Source organism: Gopherus evgoodei, chromosome 5, assembly GCF_007399415.2.
Source record: "Gopherus evgoodei ecotype Sinaloan lineage chromosome 5, rGopEvg1_v1.p, whole genome shotgun sequence".
Classification (NCBI taxonomy): domain Eukaryota; kingdom Metazoa; phylum Chordata; order Testudines; family Testudinidae; genus Gopherus; species Gopherus evgoodei.
This window is the reverse complement of record NC_044326.1, coordinates 129,834,644-129,847,241: the sequence shown is the minus strand read 5'-3', so window position 1 is coordinate 129,847,241 and position 12,598 is coordinate 129,834,644. Positions and strand designations below refer to the sequence as shown.

Below are 12,598 nucleotides of genomic sequence, written 5' to 3'. Positions count from 1 at the left end.
TGTCCTTCCGAGAGGTTGTTTCAGGTTCTGTGCTCTTCTTACTTTTCATCATTTTTGTTGTACATTTTTCCTATCATTTTGGCCCAGGCACAAGGATTAACTCATTCAGCCAGGCAGACCTGGCCTCACGCAGCATCCAGTACCTCCACACCAGTGAGGCAGAGAAGCATGCTGATGCGTTCACCTTCTCCATCTCGGATGGAGTGAATGAGGTAGGTCTGAGCACATGGTTCTCTGAGTTGATGCAGACGGTCGATTCCAGACTGATTGACGTGCTGGGAGTGAATTCCCCTGATGTCATATGGGAGACATAATTACACCAAAAAAATTAAATGAAACAAGCCTTGCCTCCCGGGCTTATAATTTAGCATTGGCACGTACTCCTGCTATTCGTACGGACGGACGTCAGATGTGTCACCAAGGGAACACGTTTAGTGTGTGAGGTGGAGGTAGGGTGACCAGACAGCAAGTGTGAAAAATCAGGACTGGGGGTGGAAGGTAATAGGTGCCTATGTAAGAAAAAGCTCCAAAAATCAGGACTGTCCCTATAAAATCAGGACATCTGGTCACCCTAGGTGGAGGAGGGTAGTGGCAGATGGGTAGCAGGGTGACACAGAGTTCGAGACACCTGAAGAAAGCATCACAAACTCTTTTTTACACAATCTGCAGCATTACCTATGAAATGTCCCCATTGGCTCTTCATAACATTGTTGCTTCCATTCAGACATATCCCAACTAGAACATATTCATCAGAAAAGGTCTGTTTTTCTTTCTCTCCCAGGTCACTCAGACGTTTGACATCACTATAACCCCAGTGGATGACTCCTTGCCTGTGGTGCAGAGCGCTGGGATGCGGGTGCAGGAAGGGGTGAGAAAAACCATCACGGAGTTTGAACTGAAAGCCACAGATGCCGACACGGAGGTAAGGCGCGCATCGCTTCCAGATCCTCTCTCCCCTGTGCTGTTGCACAACAGCGTTTGTAGTCAGAGGGATTCAAACTAATGTCTTTCCTCCTGACACATACTCTGTGTGACCACACAGGCTAGACAAATTCAGACAAAGAGCTGGGAGGAGGGTAGGTCTGTGTGGTAGGAATGATGTCTGAATAAAGCCAAGTCTTGGCTCGAGAAATATCGTACTTCATTTCTTGTGTCTCCCTTCTATGGGTAGCAAAGAAAAATCATCACTGGGCTGGGACCTATCACCTCCTCCCCTTCTCTGGGAGGCAAGATCAAACCATTATATTAGATGCCTATATACAAATGCGAAGAGTATGGGTAACAAGCAGGAAGAACTGGAAGTGCTAATAAATAAATACAACTATGACATTGTTGGCATTACTGAAACTTGGTGGGATAATACACATGATTGGAATGTTGGTGTGGATGGGTACAGCTTGCTCAGGAAGGATAGACGGGAAAAAGGGAGGAGGTGTTGCCTTATATATTAAAAATGTACACACTTGGACTGAGGTGGAGATGGGCATAGGAGACAGAAGTGTTGAGCTGGGTTAGGCTAAAAGGAGTAAAAAACAAGGGTGATGTCATGCTAGGAGTCTACTACAGGCCACCTAACCAAGTGAAAGAGGTGGATGAGGCTTTTTTTAAACAACTAACAAAATCATCCAAAGCCCAAGATTTGGTGGTGATGGGTGACTTCAACTATCCAGATATATGTTGGGAAAATAACACCGCGGGGCACAGACTATCCAATACGTTCTTGGACTGCATTGCAGACAACTTTTTATTTCAGAAGGTTGAAAAAGCTACTGGGGGGGAAGCAGTTCTAGACTTGATTTTAACAAATAGGGAGGAACTCGTTGAGAATTTGAAAGTAGAAGGCAGCTTGGGTGAAAGTGATCATGAAATCATAGAGTTTGCAATTCTAAGGAAGGATAGAAGGCAGTACAGCAGAATAGAGACAATGGTTTTCAGGAAGGTGGATTTTGGTAAACTCAGAGAGCTGATAGGTAAGGTCCCATGGGAATCAAGACTGAGGGGAAAAACAACAGGAGAGTTGGCAGTTTTTCAAAGGGACACTATTAAGGGTCCAAAAGCAAGTTATTCCACTGGGTAGGAAAGATAGAAAATGTAGCAAAAGACCACCTTGGCTTAACCACAAGATTTTGCATGATTTAAAAAATAAAAAGGCGTCATATAAAAAATGGAAATACATTAGGTCAGATCACAAAGGACGAATATAGGCAAACAACACAGGAATGCAGAGGCAAGATTAGAAAGGTAAAGGCACAAAATGAGCTCAAACTAGCTATGGGAATAAAGGGAAACAAGAAGACATTTTGTCAGTACATTAGAAGTAAGAGAAAGACCAAGGACAGGTAGGCCCATTGCTCAGTGAGGAGGGAGAAACAGTAACAGGAAACTTGGAAATTGCAGAGATTCTTAATGACTTCTTTGTTTCAGTATTCACTGAGAAGTCTGAAGGAATGTCTGATATAGTGAATGCTTATGGGAAGGGGGGTAGGTTTAGAAGATAAAATAAAAAAAGAGCAAGTTAAAAATCACTTAGAAAAGTTAAATGCCTGCAAGTCACCAAGGCCTGATGAAATGCATCCTAGAATACCCAAGGAGCTAATAGAGGAGGTATCTGAGCCTCTAGCTATTATCTCTGGAAAATCATGGGAGACAGGAGAGATTCCAGAAGACTGGAAAAGGGCAAATATAGTGCCCATCTACAAAAAGAGAAATAAAAACAACCCAGGAAACTACAGACCAGTTAATTTAACTTCTGTGCCAGGGAAGATAATGGAGCAAGTAATTAAGGAAATCATCTGCAAACACTTGGAAGGTGGTAAAGTGATAGGGAATAGCCAGCATGGATTGGTTTGACACGATTTGTTCTTTACAAATCTGATAGCTTTCTTTGATAGGATAACAAGTCTTGTGGATAAGGGAGAGGCGGTGGATGTGGTATACCTAGACTTTAGTAAGGCATTTGATATGGTCTTGAATGATATTCTTATCAATAAATTAGGCAAATACAATTTAGATGGGGCTACTATAAGGTGGGTGCATAACTGGCTGGATAACCATACTCAGAGAGTAGTTATTAATGGCTCCCAATCCTGCTGGAAAGGTATAACAAGTGGGGTTCCGCAGGGGTCTGTTTTGGGACCGGCTCTGTTCAATATCTTCATCAACGACTGAGATATTGGCATAGAAAGTATGCTTATTAAGTTTGCAGATGATACCAAACTGGGAGGGATTGCAACTGCTTTGGAGGACAGGATCATAATTCAAAATGATCTGGACAAATTGGAGAAATGGTCTGAGGTAAATAGGATGAAGTTTAACAAAGACAAATGCAAAGTGCTCCACTTAGGAAGAAAAAAATCAGTTTCACACATACAGAATGGGAAGAGACTGTCTAGGAAGGAGTACGGCAGAAAGGGATCTAGGGGTTATAGTGGACCACAAGCTAAATATGAGTCAACAGTGTGATGCTGTTGCAAAAAAAGCAAACGTGATTCTGGGATGCATTAACAGGTGTGTTGTGAGCAAGACACGAGAAGTCATTCTTCTGCTCTACTCTGCACTGGTTAGGCCTCAACTGGAGTATTGTGTCCAGTTCTGGGCACTGCATTTCAGGAAAGATGTGGAGAAATTGGAGAGGGTCCAGAGAAGAGCAACAAGAATGATTAAAGGTCTTGAGAACATGACCAATGAAGGAAGGCTGAAAGAATTGGGTTTGTTTAGTTTGGAAAAGAAAAGACTGAGAGGGGACATGATAGCAGTTTTCGGGCATCTAAAAGGGTGTCATAAGGAGGAGGGAGAAAACTTGTTCACCTTAGCCTCTAAGGATAGAACAAGAAGCAATGGGCTTAAACTGCAGCAAGGGAGGTTTAGGTTGGACGTTAGGAAAAAGTTCCTAACTGTCAGTGTGGTTAAACACTGGAATAAATTGCCTAGGGAGGTTGTAGAATCTCCATCTCTGGAGATATTTAAGAGTGGGTTAGATAAATGTCTATCAGGGATGGTCTGGACAGTATTTGGTCCTGGCACGAGGGCAGGGGACTGGACTCGATGACCTCTCGAGGTCCCTTGCAGTCCTAGAATCTATGAATCTATGAATCTCCTCTATAAACCTTGCGGGCTCTATCTCTTCTCAGCTCAGCTTAGCTTAGCACAGATGAAGGGGATAGACCTAAGTCACCTTTCTTCAGTCCCTTCTCCTGGGTCTTACTAGCACTAAGCAAGCCCAGGGCACAAGTTAAGCAGCCACAGGGCTGCTGTAACTGACATGGCCTAATCTTGTAATCCTGAAGCGTTTCTACGGGGGCAGCATAGAGCTGGCTCTGATGACTTCACTTAAAACAGAGAAGTCACAGCTGCCTCATCTGGGCACAATGGGAACTTATGCTGGGCCAAGCACCTGGCTTCTGAGTGTGTCGTTCCTTAACCTGAGCCGTGGGACCATGTCCCGTAGGCATGACAACAGTCTTTCACTGACAGGGTAAGCAACTTGCACTTTTCTGCAAAAGGAATGAGCGTGTTTGCATGCTACGACTGCATGAAGTATGGCCAGGGAGACAGAGTATCAGACTAGGTGAACCTGTGGTCCCAGCTAGCCCGACTGACTCTCATGTGACCACTTTGATGTCCTCATGGAGACAGTGACATTGGGGAAGGGTGGTTGGCTCACTAGTGCCAGCATGCGAAGCTGGCTCAGTGCCCAGCGACTCTTCTCTACTTCTTTGAACTCTTATACTTGGAAAGAAGATGGGTGAAAAGGTAAAACCCAGTCGTATCCCTCTCCAGCTCTGTTGACCCAAATAACCCACCACTCCCACAAGGATATTTTACCAGTTTTGCAACCTTCCCCACCAACCGCTTTCCTTTGGACAGGCGGAATTGGTTACATTCACCGTCGCGCAGCCTCCTCGACATGGTCTGATTGAACGTACCAACGACGGGCAGCACTACCGTCAGACGGCTACCTTCACGATGGACGACATCTACCAGAACCGGGTCTGCTACAGCCACGACGGCAGCAACTCCCTGAAGGATCGCTTCACCTTCACAGTGTCTGATGGGACCAATCCCTTTTTCATTGCAGAGGATGGAGGGAAGGAGGTAAGGGAGGATGGGCGGGGGCAGGGAGAAAGAGAGATTTCCTAGAAGTGATGTAAACCTCTCTGAAAGTGTCCAGTGGCACTTGGCTGTTGCATTTGATATTTTGGGGGCCAGATCGTCAGCGAGTGTAAATTGGCAGAACTCCACGACGTTAATGGTTGTTTGACGGCTGGTGTTCCACCATGTCCTTGTGTGCTGGTGTAGTGCTTGGACTGCGTGTGTGTGTATTCTAGGCGCTTTATGATTTGTAAATGTATTTTGTGCGCGCGTGTGTGTGTATGCACATGGACATGCGCTGACATTATGCAGATTGTTGAGTTTGGTGGAGCAATGTGAATTTACAGTACCTGAGGATCTGCCCAAAAATTAAAAAAAAGCACCGAAATCCATGGAGCAACATCGATTTGTGCTAGCTGAGGATCGACCATTATCCCGACGCAGTTCTAAGCTCTTGCAATATTGTGTGGAGTATTAGCCTTGTGCTTGCCCAGCAGTATGTTTCAGTGTAATCTTAAATCATCTAGTCCAGGGGTGGCCAACCTGCGGCTCCAGAGCCACATGTGGCTCTTCAGAAGTTAATATGCGGCTCCTTGTATAGGCACTGACTCTGGGGCTGGAGCTACTTTCCAACTTTCCAATGTGCTGGGGGGTGCTCACTGCTCAACCCCTGGCTCTGCCACTGGCCCTGCCCCAACTCCACCCCTTCCCACCCCCTCCCAAGCCTGCCGTGCCCTCGCTCCTCCCACACGCACGCAGCAGCTGATAAATAGGGGAGGGGCTGATCAGCAGGACTGCCAGTGGGCGGGAGGCGCTGGGAGTGGGGGCTGCTGATGTGTTACTGTGGCTCTTTGGCAACGTACATTGGTAAATTCTGGCTCCTTATCAGGCTCAGGTTGGCCACCCCGACGTAGTCCATTCAAATGGCTGAGACAAGAGAGGAAAGATTCTTTGCATCTTCACTAATGTAAAGAAACGGCACTACTGCGAAGTGTGGCAGTGCTATAGACAGCCAGCAGCAAGTTGAATAGCCACAAATATTGTCTGCCATTGCAGTATCGGCTCAGGGCGGTGAGGTTTTCTTGGCTCTTCAGCCTTTTAAACAGGTAGAAGCTCTCAGAAGACAATAAATCTATTTGCTCTATTGAAATCAATAGAGCTATTCTAAGTTCCACCAGCTGAGGACCTGGCCCATGATATTTTAGTTCTGAGACTGCACCGGGTTATTGCTGACTCTGAGGGAGAGGGGAGTTGTACTAGTGAAAAATGGAAAGTGTCTTTTTAAAGAATGGAAACAAAACATCCCTAAACACACAGTGCTGTGAAAACACAATGCAGAAAAACTTAGCTTTGCCACTGCGAGAGAAAGTCATTAAATCCCAGAGGCTGAAACCATGAAGTATTCATTTAATTAGCATCTTCTTTTGTTAGTTATTCTTTTCCCATTTCTTCTGCCTAGCAGATAAAAAGACCGAAATCGTCCCTGAAGCTATAAGTCTCTGAAATATACGTTCCAAATGCGTTTTCAATATAGATTTTTGAGCATTTCAGGAAACATTTCACAAGATTTTTTTTATTAATTGGTTTCAACATCTGTTGATAATCATCAAAATAAGGGTTACAGCAGGGCCAATTATTTATATTACAGTAATAGCGACAGGCCCCAAATGAGAACAGAACCTCAGTGTGCTAGGCAGTGCATAGTAAGAGACAGACCCTGCGACCGAAGAATTTACAATCTAAATAGATAAGACAGACAGACAGAAGTAACACATTTAGTTGGGGATTGGTCCTGCTTTGAGCAGCGAGTTGGACTAGATGACCTCCTGAGGTCCCTTCCAACCCTGAGATTCTATGAACAGACAGGAACTTTTTGGCGTGAGATTTTCAGTAGCACTCAGCATGGGTCTACCGCTGTTTCCCGTGAAAACAATGGGAGTTTTATCATTGACTTTAGTGGGTGAAAGAGTTAAGCCAAAGCTAATTGTTTTGGAAATCCCCCCCGCATCTGTGTTTGGTCTGATTAATCATGTAAGCTCTCCAGGGCACGGACCATGCACCCTTCCGTGAAACATCTGGAACATCCATAGTGATAGATCAATAAATAACACCTCCGGCGTTTCATGCTAAGCAATGATGTGTATGGGGAGTAAATAGCCACCTCTGAGTCGGGACTCTTGTTTAGATTGTGACAGCGGCACCACAGTGGTTCAAAGTGGACGTTCTCCCTGTGGATGATGGGACCCCCAGAATTGTCACCAACTTGGGCCTACAGTGGCTGGAGTACATGGATGGCAAGGTAACAGCTTGTGTTCAGTTTTGCTAAAACCAGTCTGATTATGTTCCCAAAAGAAGAGAAAAGGGAGGGGAGCGACAGGCACAAGACAATCCAGAATGTCTCATCACTTCTCTTTCAGTGATGGGAGTAATGAAAACCCGAGTACCCGCCTCAGTCTAGGGAAATGCGTTATGATTACAGAGGGCAGGTTGGAATCAATGTACTATGGCGGGTGGGCATGAGGTAAAGTTACCTCATAACGATACTACCTGGAAGGGGCTAAACCCATCTCCTCAGAAGTCTCCCCAGACAGCTGGCCAGGGCCGCCAAGAGGATTCAGGGGGCCTGGGGTCTTCAGTGGTGGGGGATCCTTCCGCTCCGGGACCCGCTGCAAAGCCGCTGAATTGTCGCCAAAGACCCAGAGCGGAAGAAGCTCCAGGGGCCTGGGCCCCACGAAAGTTTTCCGGGCCCCCAGAGCGAGTGAAGGACCCTGCTCCAGGGGCCCTGAAAAACACTTGTGGGGGCCCCTGCAGGGCCCGGAGCCTGGGCCAAATTGCTCCACTTGCCCCCCCCCCCCCGTGGCCCTGCAGCTGGCACTCTGTAACATGGAAGGATAGCTATACGGGTGTTCCCCACTGAAGTACGGATGAGCCTCATTGGCACTAGGAGGCTGATTGTCTGCAGGCATGACATCGACAGAGCAAAATTGGATGGACTTACTAGAAGTTCCAGGGAGATTCCTTTTACTCTCGGACTGCATGATGACCGAAGTAAACCTTTTTTGTGTGGTGTTGTGCCAGCAATGGCTGAAACTGTCTTCCCCAATGGGCCTCAAAAGGAATGATTCCAGTATGTTTGTCAATGCAGAGATTTCTTCCCCCCATTAACTTTTGTTTGTTTTTCTGAATTCCAAATAGGATAGCAGGGACAGGCACACCTAACAGTATTTTGAGGAGTCAGTATAAGTTGCAAAGAAATACTCCAAATTATTCACAGCAAAATAGGTTCACACGTTGTTAAGAGAAGGCTATTTCAACTCCAAGTGCCTGACTTATTAAAAAGCATTGGGCAGGCATCAAAGAGTTTTATTGTCACAGTTTTCCATTCACATTGTTTTCTCTTAAGAAAACATAGAAGAAGTAGAGCTGTACTGATACACACACGTGACAGGTCAATGAAGGAGAGTTAGCACCTGTTCACTAAAGCTGTGCAATATGTTCTGAATAGAACCCAAAACTCAGGCCATTCTCAAAGCTTCAAGCACGCCTGAGCTGAGTTTCAGCCAGCTGTGTTGAGAGGTTGTTTTCATGTAAAACTTGGAGGTTTGTCATCAATTCAAGACCAGACCAGACCAAACTTGGCAATTTTGCACAAGTTTCCCTTTGTTCAAACCACAAACTCATATCAAAGCTAATCAGACCTTAATCCGAATCTGAATCCTTTGCTTAAGGCACAAACAGGACTCCTCCATCCCTATCTATCCTGGGCTACTCTTTGCACGTCCTCTGTGTTGTTAAGTCCCAGAGGTTTTCCCTCTCTAAGCAATGTTCAACAGATCAATTCTTTCAGTTGGCCCCGTAATCAGACCTGCTACACAGCATCTCAGGAGTTGTGTAACCTCTTTGGTGTGGCTTTAATCCAGGCAACAAATCTGATCACCAAGAAGGAACTGTTGACTATGGACCCCGACACAGAGGACAAACAGCTGATCTATGAGATAACGACTGGACCCAAACATGGTCACGTGGAGAGCAAGCTGAAACCGGGGACAGCTGTGACTACATTTACACAAGGTAGGGTAGCAGGACCGGTCTTTACTTCCTTCCATTCCACTTCACTATGGCAAGATAGCTCATGTATGAAAGAAACACAGACAGACTGATTCTGTGTAACGTTCCTGACTTCAGTGGAGTTACTGATTTACGCCAATGCCAAGAGAGTAGAATAAAGTCCTTCTCTCCCAGGTCAGAAGGTTGTGGGGAGGGGGGTAATTAAAAAAAAACCCCTGATTTTTCTCTCAGTTAAAGAAATTAAACATTTCCCATGGAGATGATCCTGAATCCAGATTCCAATTATCTCAGCGTTCAGGGCTGTTCGGAGCTGACGGTTGGGTTAGGGCCATCCATAGATTTTGCGCCTGGATCTGAACATGACCAAACTCTGGGTGTGTTTGAATGTCAGCATTTGGGTTGTGCTCACATATTTGAAATAGTATTTTATCCATTTTGAAGTATTTTGTTTTATGACTGGATTTTTAAAAAAAGATTTCCAGGTTTTTTCAGCACTAACGGCGGAGGCTTTCTGTTTTAAAGAGCTGCACTATGCAAATAATTTCCCCCAGCAGTTTTTTGTAGATTAAGAGAGAGAAAATGTTTGAGATGCAGTTTGCGATATTTGCTGAAGAGCTAAAATTGCCTGCTGAAGGTCTAGTTTCTGGTCTTTCTTGTCTTGTCTTGTCTTATGAAAAATGTTACCCTGGCTGGATAATGTGCTCCTAACTCTTCTGATTACCTTCTGCAAGACAGTCGTGTGGACACATATAATTGTTATAATTGCTAATTAGGGCTTGATAGTACTACTCGGTAAAATTTCTCATTTACAAAATGAGCTTAGGCACTTGGGATCCTAAACCTCCTGGAAAATAAGGTTTGAAAATGGTATGTAGGCTCCTAATTGACTTGGGTGCTTTTGAAAATTTTATTTTGTCTTTGTCTTATTTGGCCGGGGGGAAGCTAGCCTTTTCAGGGCTGTGGTAACTTGCAAGGTGGAAGCAGGGAAGTAATTTGAATCTCAAAGTGTCCTCTCTGGGTGCTTCCTTTGGAGACTGCCTCTTACACTGCCCCTTAGACAGGATGAGCGTAAACCCCCCTGTGACATTACACCCAATATTCTTCATAGAAATATGGTTATGATATGAATATGGCATAACTAAGATATACTTTATGCAAGATGGCTCATGTAAGATACCATTAGAAAGGTTATGATTTACTGAATGTGATTATCCAATTTGTTTGCATGTATCATTTCTGTATCTGAAGTTAGGATTACAACTGTGTATATGTATCTGGGGAAACGTCCACCAGACGGTAAGCAATCAGATCTAACGGGCCATTAGAAAAAGACAATGAGTCTTTGAAGATGTGAATCTCCTATTTGCCTGGCATTCCTTCCTGTGGACATTGCAAATACACCTGCAAGGTCAGGTGATAAGATCTCCTGATACAAAATACTACCTTGGACACTGCGGGTACTTTTCCTCTGTAGGGCGATGGGGATCAAACAAAGGTTTCCCGCCTTAGGTAAAACTTTTTGTAAGGTTGGGGAGGGGGTTAATCTGGACTCTCCTCCATTGCCTACCCAAGAACAAGGACAGTTGAAAGTACTTGAAGAGACAAAGGAACTAACCTGAGGGGAAAGGCAGGGGTGAGTCCGGACTGAGATGGGGGTCCAGTCTGTAAGAAAAAATAACTGGAACTCTAAGCTACAGAAATTCTGCAAGTTGCCTAAAATAACATTTAAGGTGAGAAATTACAGTTTCTTTGAGATTTTAAGCTTAGTAGGCGTGTTTTTTGTTTTATTTGCTCAGTAATCTGCTTTGTTCTGCTTGCTATCCCGTATAATCACTTAAAATCTGCCTTTTATAGTTAATAAGTTTGTTTATTATTAAACCCAGTTTGTGCAATTTCTAATGGGGGGGGCCAAGAATTTGTGCATCTCTCTCTTCACATTGAGGGAAAGGGCGAATTTTTATGAACTTGCACTGTGCAGATCTTCCTATACAGCGTAAGACAATATACCTTTGGGTCTGCACTCCAAGGGAGGTGGACAGCTGAGTGCTGGGGCAAGTCTCTTAAGCTGAGTCTTCCCAGAACTGATCTCAGTGTCTGTGTCATTCTCTTTTGGGGTGTGGCCCTGCCTGTGTGTGTACCACAGAAGGCTTAAGAGCCTGGCTCAGCAAGGCAGGGTAAAGGGGGCCCAGGCTGGTAGAACAGGCAGGGTCAGTGGATCCCAATACGTCAGGTGGCACCTTAAAGGGGGGCAACCTGTCACACCTCCAACTAGCCCTTCATGTTTCTTTTACAGTAATTTAACACAGAGGTGCCAGTCAAGAGCAAGACCCCATTTTGCCAGGCACTAGGTGTCATAAACAGATAGTTAAGGGTTAATGTCTCTTTTACCTGTAAAGGGTTAACAAACAGGGAACCAAACACCTGACCAGAGGACCAATCAGGAAACAAGATACTTTCAAATCTCGGTGGAGGGAAGCCTTTGTTTGTGTTTTTTGGGTTTGGCTTTGTTCTCTCTGGGTCCTGGAAGGGATTAGACGTGCAACCAGGTTTCTTGCCAATCTCCCTGCTAAAGTCTCTTATATATTCAGAATAGTGAGTATTTAGTAAGAAAGGCGGTTATAGTCTTTTGATTGTTTTCTGTATTTGCAAATGTGTAGTTTGCTGGAAGTATTTTAAATTGTATTTTTGCTGGGGGGAGGCTTCTTTCTAGTATCTATAAGCTGTATGACCCTGTAACTTTTACCATCTAAATTACAGAGATAACTTTTACTTTCTTTCTTTCTTTTTATTAAAAGTTTTGCTTTTAAGACCTGTCTGATTTTTTCCCCTTGTTGATGCTCAAGGGAATTAAGTCTGTACTTAAGAGGGAGGGGAGAAGGGTGGAATCCCTTTGTTTTAGATTCACGGAGCTTGAATCTGATTATCTCTCCAGGATAACCCAGGGAGGGGACGCTGGGGGAGCGGGGTGCGATTCAAGGAGTTTGAATCATGGTGATCTCCTAGTGTACCCAGGGCGGGAAAGATCTGGGAGGAAGAAAGGAGAAGGGGAGGGAAATGGTTTATTCCCCTGTGTTGTAAGACTCAAGGAATTTGGGTCTTGGGGTCCCCAGGGAATGTTTTTTGGGGGACCAGAGTGCCCCAAAACACTATATATTTTTGGGTGGTGGCAGTGTATCAGATCTAAGCTGGTAATTAAGCTTAGAGAAATTCATGCTGGTACTCCAATTTTTTGGACTCTAAGGTTCAGATTGGGGAAAGATACTATGAAACTGGGCAAACACAGTCAAGGTTTCTGTCTGTCTCTTCTCATCAGAACTCCCCAGCCAAGTCTGTCCCATCTTGCGTAAAGTAAATCCAGGCTAACACAGAGGTCAAGGAGTCAATTTAATGCTATGGCAAAGCTCAGACACTACTGCAGCTATACAGTGGCCTTAAAGGG

General features: G+C 44.8%; 1 protein-coding gene across 5 annotated transcripts in view; it reads left to right on the top strand.

Moving 5' to 3' along the window:
• Nucleotides 1-12,598, top strand: part of FRAS1 (Fraser extracellular matrix complex subunit 1) — a 328,015-nt gene that overhangs the window by 276,016 nt on the left and 39,401 nt on the right. For all 5 annotated transcript variants that reach the window (XM_030565123.1, XM_030565122.1, XM_030565124.1 and 2 more), the window contains 5 exons: nt 88-212; nt 782-922; nt 4,867-5,094; nt 7,277-7,390; nt 9,012-9,162. In XM_030565123.1, coding sequence (XP_030420983.1) covers nt 88-212; nt 782-922; nt 4,867-5,094; nt 7,277-7,390; nt 9,012-9,162 — 759 coding nt within the window. The remainder of the gene's footprint in view (nt 1-87; nt 213-781; nt 923-4,866; nt 5,095-7,276; nt 7,391-9,011; nt 9,163-12,598) is intronic.